The 20,079-nt window shown below is 34.9% G+C and overlaps 1 protein-coding gene and 1 long non-coding RNA gene across 2 annotated transcripts in view; both read right to left on the bottom strand.

Annotated features, from left to right (window-relative positions):
* Nucleotides 1–2,588, bottom strand: part of LOC107875748 (probable E3 ubiquitin-protein ligase ARI7) — a 14,135-nt gene extending 11,547 nt beyond the window's left edge. Inside the window, exon 1 of the mRNA XM_016722573.2 lies at nucleotides 2,168–2,588. Coding sequence (XP_016578059.2) covers nucleotides 2,168–2,356 — 189 coding nt within the window. The 5' untranslated portion in view covers nucleotides 2,357–2,588. The remainder of the gene's footprint in view (nucleotides 1–2,167) is intronic.
* Nucleotides 2,589–17,663: 15,075 nt separating this feature from the next.
* LOC107874672 lies at nucleotides 17,664–19,112 on the bottom strand. The gene is made up of 3 exons (XR_001675557.2): nucleotides 18,861–19,112; nucleotides 18,411–18,463; nucleotides 17,664–17,964 (listed from the first exon to the last, which is right to left on the bottom strand). It is a non-coding gene; the product is annotated as an uncharacterized LOC107874672 (long non-coding RNA).
* Between the last annotated feature and the right edge of the window lie 967 nt (nucleotides 19,113–20,079).

Genomic DNA, 20,079 nt, shown 5'->3' with positions numbered 1-20,079 from the left:
CCTTCTTTCCCCTGTAACCCTGCATACAAGCTCTCAAAAGCGGTCGTCTTAGCTGCCGTGACTGCTAACTTAGCCTCCTTCCTCGCTAGCTTGTACTCTTTCCTGTTTACCCGCTTCTCCTCTTCGTCCTTACTCTCCACCAACTTAGCATACGCCCCTTTCTTGGTCCCCACTTTCTTCTCCACCTCTTCATTCCACCACCAATCCCCCCGGTGGTCCCCGGCCCGGCCCCTAGACACACCCAACACCTCACTTGCATTCTCCCTGATGCACCTTGCCGCCCTGTCCCACATACTATCCACGTCCCCCCTACACTCCCACACCCCCATTCCCGCCATCCTCTCCCCTATCTCCCACGCATTCACTGGCGTCAGGCCGCCCCACTTAATTCTAGGTCTACACTCCTTACTCCTCCTCTTTCTATTCTTCTTTATACCCAAATCCATACCAAGAGCCTATGCTGGGTCGAAAGATTCTCACTCGCGATGACTTTACAGTCCTTACACAACGCCCTATCCCCTTTCCTAAGCAACAAAAAGTCAATCTAGGTCCTGGCTATCGCGCTTCGAAAGGTGATCAGGTGCTCGTCCTTCTTCGGGAAGCCCGAGTTCACCACCACCAGCCCAAAGGACCTCGCAAACTCCAATAGGGTAGCCCCCTCTTCATTTCTCTCCCCAAAACCAAAACCACCATGCACATCACCAAAGCCTCCCGGTAACGTCCCGATGTGCCCGTTGAAATCCCCTGCTACAACAATCTTCTCCGAGCTAGGCACGCCTCTCACCACCTCCTCCAAAGCCTCCCAAAACCACATCTTCTCCTCCTCCTCCGATCCCACTTGCGGCGCATAAACACTACACACGTTCAGGGTAAACCCCCGAATGACCAACTTAATAGTCATCAACCTATCGTTGATCCTCTTCACCTCTACTACCTGACCTCTAAGCTCTTCATCTACTAAGATGCCAATTTCATTCCTACGCCTCTCGCTCCCAGAGTACCACAGCTTGTAACCATCCACATCCCTAGCCTTAGACCCTACCCACTTGGTCTCTTGAACACACGCAATGTTGATCCTCCTCTTCCTAAGAATCTTCACAAGCTCTATGGACTTACAATGAAGGGTCCCTATATTCCAAGAACGGTTAAAATGGGAATTCCCAGCTAAATTAAGAGGAGCATACTTGTATCACATCAAAGCGTTCACTGGCATGAAAAAAAAAACTCTGGCTTGAGAAGCCCCCCTTTAGCCCATCGAAGTGGTCACTAGATAAGGACATAGTTGTCCCACAAAACAAGCAAGGGAACAACATATATATATATACACACACACATACACACACACACGTGTACATATTTATATACTAACATAGCAATGACTAATCATTATGACTCGGATGAACTGTTCTTTTCAGATAAAACCCTACAAACCATATACTAATATCTTTAAAGAAATTGGCATAGCTCCAAAATACAATTACATAAACCATAACATCAGAACTCATTAAAATCCGCAACCCCATCAATCAAGATCGTCTACGTGTTCATCACGTGGTGGCGTTCCACAGTTTAGACAAGAAAAGAGAGTTACTTTCGAGTCATGCACGCAACTATCCATCCTTTTATAGAAGGGATGCAAAGGCTGCAGGCTTGATAATGAAGTTCACTTCGAATTAAATCCGCAACCCATCAATCAAGATCACCTACGTGTTCATCACGTGGTGGCATTCCACAGTTTAGACAAAAAAGAGAGTTACTTTTGAGTCCTGCACGCAATTACCTATCCTTTTATAGCAGGGATGCAAAGGCTGCAAGCTTTATAACGAAGTTCACTTCAAAATAAACAACCAAATCAAAACCAAAGACCTCAATTCCAATGAACTACTCGACTGAATTCTATCCCTATATGCAACCAATACACAAAAAACGCAATCTTTTCGGTGAAATTCACTTCAAGAAACACACCCAAATAAAATCAAAGACCCCAATTCCAATAAACCACTCACCTTAATCAACCTTGCTCTACATATGTACAAACTATTTCTGAACATCAAATAGACCCCTACCCGACCCGAAATTAGTTTGAGATCAAGAGATACTGGCTAGTAGTAGTAGATGATACACAATCAGAAAAAAAAAATTAAAAAAAAAATAAAAAATTCAGTACCTGTGAGCGACTAACAACTTGTTCATCGGAATCATCGGTATCATTATCCATAAAATCGTAATCAGCAACATCACCGTCACTATCACCACCATCGCCGCCGCCGCCATACCCACCATCACCATCACTGTAGAAATCTTCATCCACCGACTCCATATCATTAGCATCGTGCATATCATCTTCCGAATCCATCAAAAATTACAGGTGAAAAAAAACTAATTGCTGCTGGAAACCCTAAATACCCAAATAAATTAGGACAACTTGCAAAGGTGAAATTTTGGGAACAAAAAAAAGTAGGTTGATTATGTGTTTTTTTAGAGAGTTGAGGTTTTGGTGGGGTAGATATATGGAGAAGATGAAATTTTATTTATATAGGAAAAGCAAGAAAGGAAAAAAATCAAGGGATGTTTTATTAGTGGTTTTTCAGTTGGAGTAATAAATAAAATTTCTAAAAAGGGTTAATAAAGTTTCTATAATATAATTATCCTTTTTAACCCAACCAAAAAAAAATCTAAAAAAGGCTTAAATGAGGATTAAGAATTTGCCATAAATATTTATTTGCTTATTTAAATTCTTGATGCTATATGACTTATGAGTCGTCTTGAGTAGGGTGTTATAATTTGTATACTTCAAAGTAAAGGTTTGTTGTAGAAAGGGTTTTGCTATGGTAATTGAAATTATAATTATTTCGGGAGAATATAATATAAGGTTTAATAATTGTTATGATGATCTATTTATGTATATAAATTCTTGATTTATAATTTTTTTTTAAGTAGAGTCGAACGTTGTATTTTTTATAATTTAAATTTAAAATTTGTTTCTTGTTTCCTTCTATAAATAAATCCTAAGTTGTATTGATTTTTATTTAGTCTAGTCATGTGTACGTGTTTTGCACGTGTATGTTGTGTTAATTAATAATGAATCTATATCTATATCTATAATCTATATCTATATTTATATATATAATTCTATAATCTATATAATATATTAAAAGTGTGAAGGCCTTTAAAAAAGTGATTTGAACTTTTTACCCTTCACTAAAAGTCTTTCCTTTGGACAAAATCATCTTTTTACTATTTTTTTAATATTTAAGAGTCAAAAATTAATTAATATACTTATGATAAAATCTTTCCTTATTAGAAGATATCAAAATTAATGACAACCAAATACTATTCCATTGATTTTAGAATTCTAAATCAACTAAATTTAATTTTAAGAAATTTGAAAATCTAGAAATAAATATAATAAAGTCTTTATGTTTGGCTAAAGGTTAATGATGATTACAATTGGTATAGGTTTGAACATCACGGAGGAAAAAAAAAACGAGAAGATGAAACGTGATTTGGACATAAAAATGATAAAACGTTTTAAAATTGGTGTAGGTTAAAATAACAAGGAAAAAAAAATAATATGATCATAAAAATAAGAAATTTATCAGTATTAAACTTCTAATTTTGAGAATATGTATCTTTCCTTATTTTATTTATGTTAAAATTATAGAATTTTCATATAAATTTAAATTTTGGTCATCAAATGTTTTCTTATTTAAATCCTAATGTCTTTAAATCTATCCTCACGTACAATTTCTTTCAGAAAAATACAATCTTTTTAGGTTAGATAAATTGTTACCTTTCTTAAATTGTTATTAGCATGTTTTTCTTCAATTTGTTTTTGTTTAAATTGTTTTTTCTTAATTTTCTTTTTAGTTTAAAACTAATATACTAAACATGTAACCTATATTAGTTTGCATAGTTTTTCATTATTTTTGTATCAAATTTTGTATTGAATATTTTCTTTTTTTAATCTAATCTGATTTATGTCATTTATGCTTGATCAGGTTTTAATTTTGTGGGTACTACAAACTGAACGAATTGTTATCGTTCTTCAAAAACATTATAGACAAAAGTAAGTCTATAGTTTATTTTTGACCAAACGGGTTATTAGTGAAGAATCTATTGAGTCGAATATTAATTGATGAATATTGTTCATATATGATTTTGAGGTATCTTGAATATATGAAAAATTCATATATGGTCTCTGGATATTTTTATAGCTTGTTGAAAAATATTGAAATCCACTACTAATTTAAATTCAATTGTTCCAGATAAATATTGTGATCCTTCTTTTTCTTTTTCCTATTTTAATTTGTCCACATTGTGTATCTTTTACTCCACACTCCATCGTTCTAATTTTTATTTTATTAATCATTTAAAAATATTTTGAATAATTTTAAGTATAACGATTTTGTATATACAAAGGTTTTGGAAATTTAACCTGAGTCTCTTGATAATTTTCACTCAGTATAGTTATGCCACTGTCTCTTATTAGTGACTTTGAATGTCATTGGAGATTGTCATTACTTATTCGAAATTTTTGTTGGTTATATTCATAAAGTTAGTTTTGTGATTAGGGTCTATTGGAAACGATTTCTCTGTCTTTTCAAAGTAGAGGTAAAGTCTGTGTATATACTATTCTTTTCAACCCCAACTTATGAAATTGTATAGGGTTTGTTGATATTCATGAGACATTGATCTGTTTTTGGTGTTCACTTGTGTTATCTGATTATCCTTTAATTATATGTCAAAAATAGCAACAAAAGAAAAAGGATATAACAAAAAAATATCCATTGGTTATGATGTGTACGTGCAAAACGTCTATGGATACGCTCTCCAAAATACATATCATCTTGATTGGCGAGATACAATTAATCAAAAGCTTGAAGACGGACGAAAGGAAATACTTCTTGAGTTCTGATAATTTTTCTTCTATTCTTTCTTGGTAAGCATGTAAGCCTGAAACTAATTTCCTTTTTTTTTCAATTAAATTTATAAGGTTTTGGATTTTTCGTTAACAGATAACTGATTTTCCTCCTTTAATTTTATTTTTTTAGTTGGATTATGTATATGCATGTGGTTGTTCATTCAAATCTTTTATTTAAAGAGTACCTAAAACAATCCATTTAAACAAAAAAAAAACTAAAGAAAAGGAGTCATCCAATGCACTAAAGCTTTCCCGATTTACGTGTTTGGGAAGAATCGGATCAGGTCTATAATACAACCTTACCTTGACTAAAAAACCATCTAATAATTTTTAAAAAATAATTTTCTATTCTAGATTCATCGTTATGAATGTCTCTTCAAAAATAAAAAATAATGATCAATTAGCTAATATATAATTCTCAGTTATGCTATATATGCAGCAAATTAGAGGTAAGAACGAGTACCAAAGTGCATCAACAGGCAGTATATTGACATCATTTTATAATACATGGCTCGAGATACACGTGCAACGCACGTATCTATAGACTAGTGTATATAAAAAGAATAAATTGGTGTGCCCTCGTGGATTGTAGATATACTAACTTTAATATAAAGCAACTACGAATTGCACATAGTGAAAGTGCGCAACTATACAAATTTTTCGACACTGTGTTGATGAGTGAACTCCCTGTTTTTTTCGATTTTGAACTCCCTTAGTGAAAATTCTGGCTCCGACACTGTGTTGATGAATGAATAATTTTTCTTACTTCAATTTTGTATTCTAGTTATAGTAGTATGTGCTGGTGTGTGGATGTATAGCCTGTGCATGTTTAACTCGACAGATTGAAGCATTTAGTTGTCGACGAATGACAGTAATATATGGTAGTGTATGGTATATAGTATTTGCATGTCATCTTGTCAAATTAAAACATTTAGCTTCAGCTGTCGACGAAATAAAGTAGTAAAGGTGGTGTGTGTGGATATAGCCTAAGCATGTTATCTTGACAAATTAACATTCAACTGTGGACGAAATTAATGAAAGTAGTATAAAGTGGTGTGTGTATATAACCTGTGTATGTTATTTACGTATTTGAATTCTTGATTATGTATGAATTGTTTTGAGTGGAGCATTATAATTTATGTATTTTAAAGTAAAGGTTTTGTATGACAATTTAAAGAGTTATTCTTATGGGAGAATGAATTGTAAGGTTTAAGAGTTGTTACAATGATCTACTTACGTATTTAAATTTTTGGCGTGTAACTTTTTTAAGTAGAGTCAATTGGTGTAGTTTGTATAATGCAAATTCAAATTTTGTTTCTTGTTTTCTTCTGTAAATAAATCCTAACTTATATTGAATTTTATTAAGTCTAGTCATGAGTACGTGTTTTGCACGTGTATGTCGTGTTAATTAATAATAATAAATGTATATAAGAAATTGGTGTGTCCTCGTGGATTGTAGATATACTAGTTTCCTTTAATATAAAGTAGCTATGAATTACACATAGTAAAAGTGCACAATTATTCAAACGTTACAACGAAAAAATTAATGAAAGCTACTATTTATATCATCGTTTCGAAAAAATACTTCTCATCATAAGTCATAAACACTAATAATATTATGATTACAAGAAAAAAGACTTCTAATCACATATCACTCGGTTATCTTCCCTGCTAATAATCTTTCTCGACGTTTGTTCAAGTACTTTCATGCAACAAGAAATACACGCATATTCGTACCATCCGAATAGGTTTCAAAACAAGCAATATGGCGCAACTCTCGAGCTGAGGCGGATAAAGAAAGCTTATGATTATGTTGGTGTGGGTGAGCTTTAGCAATTGAAGCGGCTAAAGAAGCCTGTGTTTGGTGACCTTGCAAGAAAGTGTGGCTCATTAAAATCAACTTATACGGAGATGATGAAATTTATTTGTATATACGAATAGCAAGAAGAAAAAGAAGGGATGTTTTATTCATGTTTTTTCACTTGAAGTAGTAAATAAAGTTCCTACAAAGGCTCAACAGGGATTAAGAATTTGCTATAAATATTTATTTGCGTGTTTAAGTTCTTGATAATGTATGAATTATCTTGAGTAGGGTATCAGAATTTGTGTATTTTAAAGTAAAAGCTTGTTGTAAAAAAAGGTTTTGTATGTCAATTTAAAGTGTAATTATTATCGAAAAATATACTGTAAGGCTTAAGAATTGTTGTAATGATCTATTTACGTATTTAAATTCTTGATGTAGAATTTTTTGAGTAGAACCAACTGTTGTAGTTTGTATAAAGCAAATTCAAAATTTGTTTCTTGTTTCCTTCTATAAATAAATCCTAAATTGTATTAATTTTTATTAAGTCATGTGCACGTATATATCGTGTTAATCAATAATAAATATATATAAAAAAAAATGTTGTGTGCTCATGAATTGTAGATATACTAACTTCCTTTAATATAAAGCAGTTACAGATTACACATAGTGAAAGTGCACAATTATTCAAATGTTACAACGAAAAAAATTAATGAAAAAACTACTATTTATATCATCATTACCAAAAAAATACTTCTCATCACAAGTCATAATGATCGCTAAAGATATTAGGATTATGAAAAAAAAGACTTCTAATCACATGTCACTTGGTTGTCTTCCCCGATGGAGGCGGATCCAGGATCCGAACTCACCGGGTGTCAAGTAAACTTATCGATAATTCAATCGGATTATTTATCTTTTCGGTCTATAGGACAATTAACAAATCAATCAATAATAAAAGAACAATAATAAAATGACCAAACTTAAACTTTTAATAATATTACTAATATCATAAATTTATAATATCCATAATTCATTACAATTGCCCACGACGAGTTTTCATCTATCAAAGTAGAGAAAACACAAAATCGGGAGGTTAATTAGCATACTAATTTTTGTCCTTCCCTATATTTTTGTATTAAGTGTCAATCTTTTTGGCCAAAGTTTAGAATTGATATATGATAATTGATATGTGTATGAATATATTACCAAAGTTTGGATGAGAGAGATTAAATTATTTTTAACAACTAATGAAATTTTTTTTAAAAAAATCAAAACCAAGAATTAATTATTTAATTAAGTCAACTTAATTAGCAGCATGTACTTGAGCTGCACGATTACTCCCTTACAAAATTTCACAATTTGCTTCAAGAAAAAAAATAATAAGATCTTACTTTCGTGCAAAGAAGATTCTTGGCTAGGAATGATTGATGAACAAAGAGGAGCAAGAACAAGAATAATTCACAAAAGAATGGTCTTGGAACTGATGTGGAAAATGGAAAGCCAATTGAAAATAGTGTGTAATGTTATTACACTCTTTCGGGTCATTTGTATATGGCTGGACCTGTCTTTTATTTTCGTTATTTTGGGCCCAAGGCCAAACAATTGTTTGAAGTTTGATGTTATTTAGTAAAATAGCTTAACAAGTAACAAAAATTGATTAAAAAAGTTATGCTACTAGCAGAGGTCGAACCCACAACCTTTGGCCCCTTCAAAACGCACCTCTATCACTTGCACTAGATACCACTTTGTTATTGTGGGTGGCAGATTTATTATTTGAATATATCAGTCTATATAACTATATATATAGAGATAGTTTCCGTCGAAATTTGCGGGTGGCGTGCCACCCCCACTGCAATGAATAGATCCGCCCCTGTTCCCCGATAACAATCTTTCTCGACGGTTGCTCAAGTATTTTCATTCAGTAAGAAAGCAACACATATTCGCGTCATCCTAATAGGTTTCAAAACAAGCAGTATGACGCAACTCTTAAGCTGAGGCAGGTAAGGAAGCTTACAGTTATTTTGATATGAGTGTGCTTTAACAATTGAAACTGCTGAAGAAGACTATTTTGGTGACCTTATGAGGAAGTGTTGTTGTCGCAATAAATTTTGTAGAGTTGAAAATTAACTGCAAGAAAAGATAAAATAAATAGAAAGGATAATTTTAGAATTTTGCGGGTATAATTCTGTTATTCTCTCGATTCTTCTCTCCTAAGCTTTTCCGTGATTCGAGGGCCTTCTGTAGTGTAATTATCGAATAACAAATTACTATAGAGTGACAAAAATAAATTGCAACAAAAATAAAAATATAAAGAAACAAGATTTTTTATTTGATAAACGATGTGGGTACAAATCTACTCCTTGATTCTTCTCTCTTTATTTTCTCTTCTCTCGATTTTCTCCGTAATTCGAGGGCCGTTAGTAGCATATTTCTCGAACTTAGGATGATCCCTTTATGAATATCTCATAATTTTATGAGATATTAGAGATGGCTCTTTAAGAAAAAAAATTATCCCCTTTATATAGACATAATTTAAGATTTAAAATAGAGTAGCCACAAGCTAGATTTATGGTCCCCAGGACCTCTAACAAAAATTAAACTCTTCTTGTAGAGTACATAAAATTTTGATGTCTACAAATGCCCCCTACATCAAGGCTTGTCGGAGTGTAGACTTGATGAAACTCAAAGACAAATCTTAAAGTACCATAGAGCTTCTATCTTTATGGTCTTGCGGCTACAAATTTGCATACCTGATTTATGAGAGAAGAGATGAAGGATATATTTGGTCCCACTGGGAGTGCTAGTTTGTTTCAAACAAATTATCATAGAGCTGAAAATTATCTGCAAGCAAAGATAATTTTTTTTTTAAAAAAAGAATAATTTTATTTAAGTAAATTTTGCGAATTCAATTTTGTTATTCTCTCGATTCTTCTCTCCTAAGTTTTTTTTGTGATTCGAGGGCCTCTTGTAGCATAATTCTCGAACTTTCAGATGATTTAAGCCTCCTAGAAATGCGTTTAGATCTCCAGGAATTGTTGGACAACACTTCGTCTTGTTGAGTTGATCTCCGGATAGAACTCAGTTAGTCAATTCTTTGAAGAGTTGTGTAATCAATGCAGAAACTTTCTCCAATGTTTGCAAAATGACCCTTGAAAATCATGTAACCCTCCTATTTATAGTTGTAGGGGGTAGGCAGTCCAAGTGTAAATAACATTTTCTGTCTTATTCTTATTGGCCCATTCAGTTCTCTAGCTTAACACGAATGTTGTGTGATAAAGGCTTGTGATTGGCCACAAAATACGCCATTTGGAGCACTTGGCGATGTTTCATTGGCTATTGAGTTTGACTTGGCTTGCCACATTCTTTGAATGAGTGGTCTCATTTTGTTGGTCTTTAATTTGACTCGGATGCCACGTCACTTGACATGTAACATGAGTTTGGGTTTCAAGGTGAGATGGACCTTAATGAGGAAAAATGGGCTTATTAGTTTTACAACCTAAAATAATTTTAGACCCAATAAAATTTGAATCAAATTCAAATTTTATATGAATTTGATCCAATACATTTTATGTATCTACAACTACTCATTAAAGTCAACTTCAAACTTCACAGTTTATCTACCGTTGTAGAAATGTTTCGTGCCATATGTGAAAGATTGAAAATGTCAAATATTTCTTGTTTTAGTATACAGATGTTTTGCCAATATGCTTCTAACTACTTGAAAAACATTAACTATGTTTAGTAGTATTTCATTTGTAATAGTCATATTTTGAGAAATATAAAGAGAAAAGGCAAGAACAAACATGAAAATACCCTTAAATAGAAAACACCAACAACTACACCTTAGTTGTAACGCCCCGAGTCTACACCCTGGACGTCACACGGTGCTTACGATCCCGGAGGATCACAAGCTAACCCATACTTGTACCTATTGTGAGCACTGAATAATAATACTGAAAATATATGTGAAAGTATAATTAAAAATGCCACAAGGTTCTCAAAATACTGAAATAACAACTGAATGTACTGATAATAACATCTGAAAACTGACTGTGCTAGTCTGAAAACTTCTAACTGTCTGAATATGGAGTTGATGGAACAAACCCCCAACAACTCTGACTAAGATAACTACTGAACTAACTGAAATGCTGAAATAGAAAATATTATCCTCGATGGATGAGGACTCACTATTGAATCTGTTGCTGATAGCCTGACCTTCTAAGTACGGTTAGGAACCTAAGAGTCTGAACCTATGATATGAGACATCATAGCGCAAAGAAAGAGTATGTGTCAATACGTGGAATGTACTGGTATGCTAAGTGAGGTAGGTTGATATGCATGGGTTCATATGCATGAGATGGTAACTAACTGAATGAACATCATGATGTAACTGGATGAGAATACATGCAAAACTGTAACTACTGAACATGTTGAATATGCAATACTGCGCATATTATGTATGTCTGAATTAGACTGATACTGAAGCACTAAGTTCTGATAACTTAATACTGATAACTGAAAGTTTAGACTGGAACTGAAGTACTGAATTTTGATGGCTAAGTAACTGATAACTGATAGCCATGTATCTGCAGAACTGTCCGAGTTCTTTACTGAATACTGAGATTGAATACTGAAACTGTAACTGTGGGAGTGTTTATCTAACCGACATACCCCGATATAGACTGATTTGGGGTTTAACCAGTGACCCCAGTTGGATAGGTGTTAGCACCTTACCGACGGATACTAACAATGTTGTGTCAACCCTAATCTGGTAGGGGGACGACTTACCCTACACTGGCTATGTAGTTCTGTAATGCAGGGAATGCTACTAGGGGTTAAACCCTCTGCTGACAAGAATGCCCTCATCCCTGGGTTCGCTCAGTGCTGAATCCTACTTCCAACTGAATCGACATTGAACTAATCACCAGACTATACTAGGCTTGACTGAACTAACACTCATCGTGTTAATTGACTGAGTTCACTGAGTTCTGTTAATTGACTGAGTACTACGACCCTTGACCTTTACTGAGACTATTCTATAACTACTACAACTAAGTAAACAACTAGATTTTGGGTAATAATTACCTCCAGGACTCGATAGCATCAATAATAAATCATCACAAATCTTGAAAGCATAACAATAGTCAATTGTTCACAATTTATTCACTGGAACATTTTATCAAACACTTGGAGGTCATGAACTTGTACATGAATAAGAACACACGATAACATGTCATGATTTCACTATTCAATTCACATGGACATTCTATCAAATACTTAGGGAGCATAATTAATGCACATAATAATGAACAACACATAAGTATCATGACTACAAGTTAAACTTACAATTTCAAGGGCTTTTAACATGGGAATTACACCCAACAACATACAAGCTTTCTTATGTTCATGAAACTTATTGTTAAATCTTGAATTGAAACCCATACAACAACACAAACATGAATACAAGCCAAATTGCGCATGTAAATCATAAATATGAAAACTTGTAGTTTTAAAAAGGGTTCCTGAACTCCAAGGGTGGAAGAAAACCCAAGGATAAACACCTAACATACCATGGTTGTTGATTTTGTGAGAGTTGTTGGCAATTGCTTGAAGCTCGAACTTGAATTGGATGAACCTAGGATTTGTTCTTGGGAGGATGAAGGTGAATAATGATATATCTATGTCATTTGAGGCTAAAATTATGTGTTTTAGACGATTTTGATGTGGGACAAAAGACCTTATTGCCTTCTAATACGCGGAATCAAAAGCTGAAAAATTCAGGAACGTGCGTCGCATGCTATGGAGCTATGAAATGGAACGTGCGCTGCATGCTCCCTAGGGGTGGAATGGAGCGTGCGTCGCATGCTAATATCACGTAGACACTATTTTGGACTTCCAAACATGCCTTTACGCTTGCCCAAAAATTTCAAAACTTACCCAAGAAGACCTATTGACATCCCTGATCATGAATCAACTTAAAAATTGACATTCTAAGATCGTAAGGAACGAAAATAAGGTCATCTAATTACGAAGGCTAAAATGATTCTAAGTCTCAACACTTAGCTGGATTTTTCTTAGTCTGGGACCCCTCATTACAAGCTATATGAGACTGAATTGAACTAGAACTTTTACGAGGTCTCACATTAGTCTCAAAAGTTCAATCAACTATATGAATTCATTCTTCTTCATTTATATTATGTGAGTTTATCATGAATCGACAAACCTCACATTGGTTGTCATCCTATGACAACTCTCCTTTATACGTGCTTAAGATTAGCAAGACATATTATGATGTCAAAATTACTCACTTATAATGTTTTCACTAATTTATTAATCTTTCTAAACCATTTTGCAGAGAGTTTTTTGTGTTTTTGTTTTCTCTTTTGAGATAAAGAAGTATTGGCCAGAGAGATGCAATAAAATCAATAACTTTTTTCAAGCAATTCATTAATATTGATTAACATGACGATGTACAACTCTTCAGTGTCTTTGAACTCAATTATCCACAACAACAACAAACCTAGTATATTCCCACATAGGGGGGTCTGGGGAGGGTAGAGTGTACGCAGTCCATACCACTACCTCAAAAAAGGTAGAGAGGCTGTTTCTGATAGATCCCCAGCTCAAGATAAGAGGCAGTATACAGAAGCATGCAAGGCATAGAACAGGATGCAATAACACAGGTATGGCATCCACAAAAAAAAATTACAATGCCAAACCAAGGACACCAAAATCCACCTAATTACTGACTACGACTCATCCACACCCTTAGCCCTCTATCCTAATGCTTTTCCTCCATACCTTCCTATCCAAGGTCATGTCCTCAGTCAACTGCAGCAGCTCCATGTTATGTATAATCACTTATCTTCAGTATTTCTTCGGTCTACCCCTACCTCGCTTGAAATCATCCAAGGTCAACCTCTCACACCTAGGAACTGGGGTATCCATGCCCTTTCTCATCATAGGACCAAGCCATCTCAACCTCACTTCTTGTATTTTATCCTCCACTGACACCACTCCCACCTTCTCTTGAATAATTTTATTCCTAACCCTGTCAGCCCTCGTGAATCCACACATCCAGTGCAACATTCTCATTTTCGTCACCTTCAATTTTTGGATATGAAAATTCTTAACCAGCCAACACTCCACTCCATATAACATAGTAGGTCGGACTGCAACTCTATAAAATCTGTCTTTTAGCTTGGGGGATACCTTTTTATCACATAAAATTCCTGAAGCAAACCTCCATTTCATCGCACCTGCCCCAATACGATGAGAGACATCCTCATCTATCTCTCTATTTCCCTAAATCGTAGACCCGAGATACTTAAAACTATCCTTCTTGCAAACCTCCTGAGAATCCAACTTCACTACCACCTCCTCCTCTTGCCTCGAGTCACTAAACTTGCACTCTAAGTACTCCGTCTTATTCCTACTCAACCTGAAACCTTTAGACTCCAGGGTTTATCCCCAAATCTCCAGCTTATCATTAACCCCTTGTCACGACTCATCAATCAAAACTATATCATCCGTGAAAAGCATACACCAAGGAACTTCGCCCTGTATATTCCGCATCAACACATCCATCACCAAGTGAATAAAAACGGACTAAGAGTTGATCCCTGATGCAATCCTGTCAAGACCGAAAAATGCTCAGAATCTCCTTCCACTATCCTAACCTGAGTCTTCGCACCCTTGTACATGTCTTTAATTGCTCTAAAGTACGCCATCGGGACCCTCCTCACCTCCAAGCATCTCCAAAGCACCTCCCTAGGGACCTTGTCATACATCTTTTCCAAGTCGATAAACACTATGTGAAGGTCCCTCTTTCTCTCCCTATACTGCTCTACCAGTCTCCGCACAAGGTGAATCGCCTCAGTCGTAGAGCGACCAGGCATAAAACCAAATTGATTCTCCAAAATAGACATAATCTTCCTCAACCTCTGCTCTACCACCCTCTCCCAAATCTTCATCGTGTGACTCAACAACTTAATACCCCGGTAGTTGTTGCAACTCTGAATGTCACCCTTATTTTTAAATAAAGGAATCATCACACTCTATTTCCACGCCTCAGGCATCTTTGCTGCCTTGAAAATAATGTTAAATAAGTTGGTCAGCCACCTCAACCCTAACTCACCAGAGAACTTCCAAAAATCCACCGAAATCTCGTCGGGCCCTATCGCGCTGCCCCTACGCATTGTACGAATAGCCTCACTGACCTCTTCTACCTTAAAACGCCGACAATAGCCAAAGTCGCGACACTCCTCAAAATACTCCAACTCCCCTAGCATAACACCCATGTCCTCCTCATCATTCAAGAGCTTATGGAAATATGACTAGCATCTTTTCTTAATGAGGTTGTCTTCCACCAAAACTCTGTCATTCTCTCCCTTAATACGATCCTTCCTCTCCCTAACCTTGGCAAGCCTAAACAACCTCTTCTCCCCGCCTTTCTCCTCTAACCCCTTATACAAACTCTCAAAAGTTATTGTCTTAGCAGCCGTGACTGCTAACTTAGCCTCCTTTTTAGCTAACTTGTACTCCTCCCTGCTCACCCGCCTCTCTTCATAATCCTTACTCTCAACCAACTTAGCGTAAACCGCCTTCTTCGTCTCCACCTTCTTCTTAACATCTTTATTACACCACCAATCCCCTCGATACCGGCTAGACCAGCCCCTCAAAACACCCAACATATCTCTAGCCGACTCCCTGATGCAACCAGCAGCCCTATCTCATATACTGTCCATATCCCCCCTACACTCCCACATCCCCATCCCCTTCAACTTTGCCCCTATCTTCAAAGCACTAACCGGAGTCAGACTACCCCACCTAACCCTAGGCTGACCTTTCCCACCTCGCCTTATCTTGCCCCTCTTAATAACCAAGTCTATCACCAGGAGTCTATGTTGAGTTGCAAGATTTTCACTCGAAATTACCTTACAATCCTTACACAAAACTCTATCCCCATTCCTAAGCAGCAAAAAGTCAATCTGAGTCTTGGCTATCCTGCTACAGAAAGTAACCAAATGCTCTTCTTTCTTTGGAAAGCTGGAATTCACTACCACCAACCCAAAGGCTCTCGCAAAATACAAAAGAGCATCTTTCTCGTCATTTCTAACCTTGAACCCATAGCCCCCGTGCACATCATCGTATCCTAACGGCAAAGACCCGATGTGCCCGTTGAAATCCCCACCTATGAAAATCTTCTCTGAACTAGGCACGCCTCTAATTACCTCGTCCAAAACTTCTCAAAGATTCTTCTTCTCTTCTTCGTTCAGGCCCACCTGTAGCGCATACGCACTACAGATGTTCAAAGTTACCCCCCCCCCCCCCCCAAGACCAATTTGATAGTCATAACTCTATCACTAACCCTTTTATCCTCCACTACCTGCCCCCTAAGCTCCTCGTCCACTATGATACCTACGTCATTCCTACGCCTTTTACTACCTGAATACCACAACTTGTATCCATCTACATCCTTAGCCTTGGAACCTACCCACTTAGTCTCCTGGACACACACAATATTAATCTTTCTCTTCCTAAGAATCTTAACCAGTTCTAATAAATTATCACCTAATAAATTCATGGCTTCTAGCCTAGAAGGAACAAATAACAATTAGCACCAGTTTCAAAGCAAATTTATTTGGACAAACACTTGCCTCACAATGAATTTTGAGCATGTGATATTCTGCATTAAATTATCAAATAAAATTGCTCTATTTTTTTAATAGTTAACGGGATAATACTCACAAATATACCTGAACTTTGACTGAATTTTCAATTGAGCATACTGAACTTTGCGGGGGTCATATTACCCCCTAAACTTTTTAAAGTAGATTTAATTCCCCCCCTCCCCAAACTCTATATCCAATTTCGGCGGCTGGCGGTGTAATACACGCGCCAATCTCATTTTTACACGTGTATTGGTGCGTGTAATACATGCGCCAACCTCATATTTACACGTGTCCAAGTGGAAAGATATATGTCAATAAAATACGAAAAAAAAAGTCTAGGGGGTAATAGGACTCCCGCAAAGTTCAGTATGCTCAACTGAAAATTTAATCAAAGTTCAAGTATTTTTGTGAGTATTATCCCATAGTTAACATGTTGAATAGTTATATATTTAGGTTCGGCCTGTAAATTTAAATATAAATATAAAATTAATGAGAGAATATAGTTCAAATAAATTTTTTAATAGAAATCTATAATCTATATCTATATCTATAATCTATATTTATATCTATAATCTATCTATAATCTATATCTATAATATATTAAAAGTATGAAGACTCTTAGAAAAGTTATTTGAACTTTTTATCCTTCATTAAAACACTTTGCAATAGACAAAATCGTCTTTTTGCTATTTTTTAGTAATTTTAAAATTTAATAATTCATTAAAATTTAGTTATTAAACCTTTCCTTATTTGAGTTATGTACCTAAAATTTAGGATTCTTTTGGAAAAATTTAAAATTCTTTTGAAAAAATATTTTACCAACATCACCTATAAGAGTTCTCGGTAATAGCTTGGGTTGACATCCATAACAAGTAAAACTCCAAAATTACAGTCGAAGAAGCCAACCAATCCTTAATTACATAGGATCAATAATACAAAATTACAAAAAAAAAAAGGGGTGTTGTACAACCTAAAACCGTCAAAAGAAAGGTAACAATCTTATATTTAATCAAAAGATTAGAGAAGTGGCACCTCATGACCGTAACATCAACAATGTGATTCATCGATTGGGTCAGTCAAGTTTTCAAAGGAATTTTACCAAAATTCATACATATGGACATAATGAAAAATGGAAGAAAAAGTATTTTCTAAAAAAAGTAAACCGATTTATGTTTATTTTTTAATTATATTTAGTCTTTTTTTTTTTTTTTAAATATATGTAAAAGTGTTACTATTTTATATTTTTACTATTGTGCCCGTACCCATGCCTGTGCATATGATTGAAGATAAAATAGTTATGTTTCATAATATGTGGTACAAAGAGTTGTGCTTCATAGCATGTGGAACAAAGATTACATTGTTATGTTGTTAGCTTGTGAAAGTATTACATATAATCATTTGTAGGTACAAACAGTGCTAGAGTTGTGGTACATTGTTGGCAGCAGTGGTGGAGAACTAAGACCGGCTTTTGTGAATTGAACTTCTTAAACGTCTTCTTCTTTGGGTGTTGTGTTGCGACATCACCTTCAACATAGCAATATATAATGTTACAATATCCAGATCTGTCACAAAATAATGTAAACAATAATTATCCATGTCACAAGGACAAAAACAAATTATTACTGATCCAATAATTGCACTACTCGAGATGCATAAAGAAAGACGTGGATAAACAAAACCTTATTAATAACTATTTTTTTATCAAAAAAGTACTTCATTGTATCATTTTTTTTTTGAAGGATGTCATCCAATATTGTTGTTCCTGCCATTCTCATTTTCAGAAAGCTATTTATCTGAATGTCTATTGTATACCAAGTACCAATGGATCATCATTGTGAATCTCATCTACATTGTCTCCTATAATTTTGCTTAAAACTGATTTGGTATTACACAACATTATTATTAAAGGAAGCTATCTATTTTAGTATGAATTTAAAGTATTAAATAAGTGTCAAGAGACCTAGCCAGAATTCAGGAAAAATGGTGAATACCAAGTAATGAATCTTACTCTTTGTCTTTTGCTTTCACAGTTGGAGATGCCCCTTTTGCTGATTCTGCCATCTGCATAGAAAGATTGATTTTTTAGTTAACTGCTCCAAGCTCTCAAAGGAATAAGGAAGAGTAATAGAAGAGAATATATCACAGAACTACAAAAGTAGAAGCAAACCAGCAACTCTTAATAAGTACTCTGATAGTTTGAAATAAGAGTATTTTATGGTAATAAGCCATTTCATATAGAATGTTATCAAGTCATACAAATCAAATGGTTTGCAACTATGTTAATTCAAATAAAAAGTTAGTAGTCATGATACTACAACTGTCCACAATTTATGTTAAGCCACCGCCGCCACCAGAACCATTGTATTCACCGCCGCTGCTACCAGAACCACCGTATCCACCACTGGTGCCGATTGTACCACCGTATCTACTAACCACATGAAAATTTTACGTGTTCTACCTTTATTTCACTGTACCCAAGACGTTCTCTGAGGCTTCCAGCAACAAGAACAAATGCAACCTTTTGTGTTTTTTTTATTCCAGCCTCTTCAAATTGAACAAAACTATCATCACCATATGTCGAAATCTCTCCTGATGGAACCTGCAAAAGTTCACATCCATCTTAGAATGCATAACTAATCAAGAGCAGAGCATCCATTACTTACCAAATTTTTCAAGGTGATCAGAGGAGTGAGCAAGAAAATATAATCAAATTCTAACCACAGTGAGCATCAGTTATCATATTGCACAGGAAACACAAGGAACTGTGTTGCTAGTTTATTGCAGCATGCATAGTAACAGAAGAGAGTAGCTGCATGAAAAATACCATATAGAAATAACTCATTTTGGGAATAATATACTTGTGATTAAAAAGCTCAGCTTCTATATTATCTCTTCCCTCATTAGGAAGAAGATTATTAAATATAGGAGTGATTTTTTGTTCAATACCGTGAGCAAGCAGAAAATCTGAGAACTCAACAGAAGACATAAGAAAACATAACCACGCCAGGACCACAAGAAATGAGCTAACAATTTAATGAAATTGTATTAAAATGGATAAGGAATTAGAGACAAGCAACTTATGGATCCTTTTAAACGAAATTCAAATGATTTTGTAGATTTCTCCTCTATTTTTTATCTGACCAACATGCGTTATGTTTAATACATATACCGATTTAGAGTTATTTTGTAAATTGATTACAAATAAGCATATGATAAAGAGAAGTTACCTGCTATAAAGAAGGATTTCCCCCAAAATTATCACAGATTTTTTCAATTATGTAAACAAGAAGTTCAAAACTGAGGTTATGGAGTCACACCTGCAATATTGGAGATTTCAATTACAAGGAAAAAACCAAGGATTAACTTATTACAACAGTGATTGAATTGATACAACAACAACAACAAACCTAGTGCTACGCAGTTCATACCACTACTTCTGATTGTTACATTGTTTTGTTGAATAAATATATTTGTAACTTTTGAATAGCTAAATCATTGTGCTCAAGACATTCATTACACAGAAGGTTGCTATTTTTCATAATGAGAAATCCAGTTATTCTTTTGGTACCATAATTTAGTAGTTTGAAAGAGTTTCTACCAGAAGATTCTGAGTCTTCAAATGCGTAAGCCAATTTTATCCTCTAAATATCTGAATACGTTTGAAAGAGTAGATAGTT

This window comes from Capsicum annuum, chromosome 6 (assembly GCF_002878395.1).
Source record: "Capsicum annuum cultivar UCD-10X-F1 chromosome 6, UCD10Xv1.1, whole genome shotgun sequence".
Lineage (NCBI taxonomy): Eukaryota > Viridiplantae > Streptophyta > Magnoliopsida > Solanales > Solanaceae > Capsicum > Capsicum annuum.
Note: the sequence above shows the minus strand (reverse complement) of the source record. Positions and strands in the feature narration are given on the sequence as shown.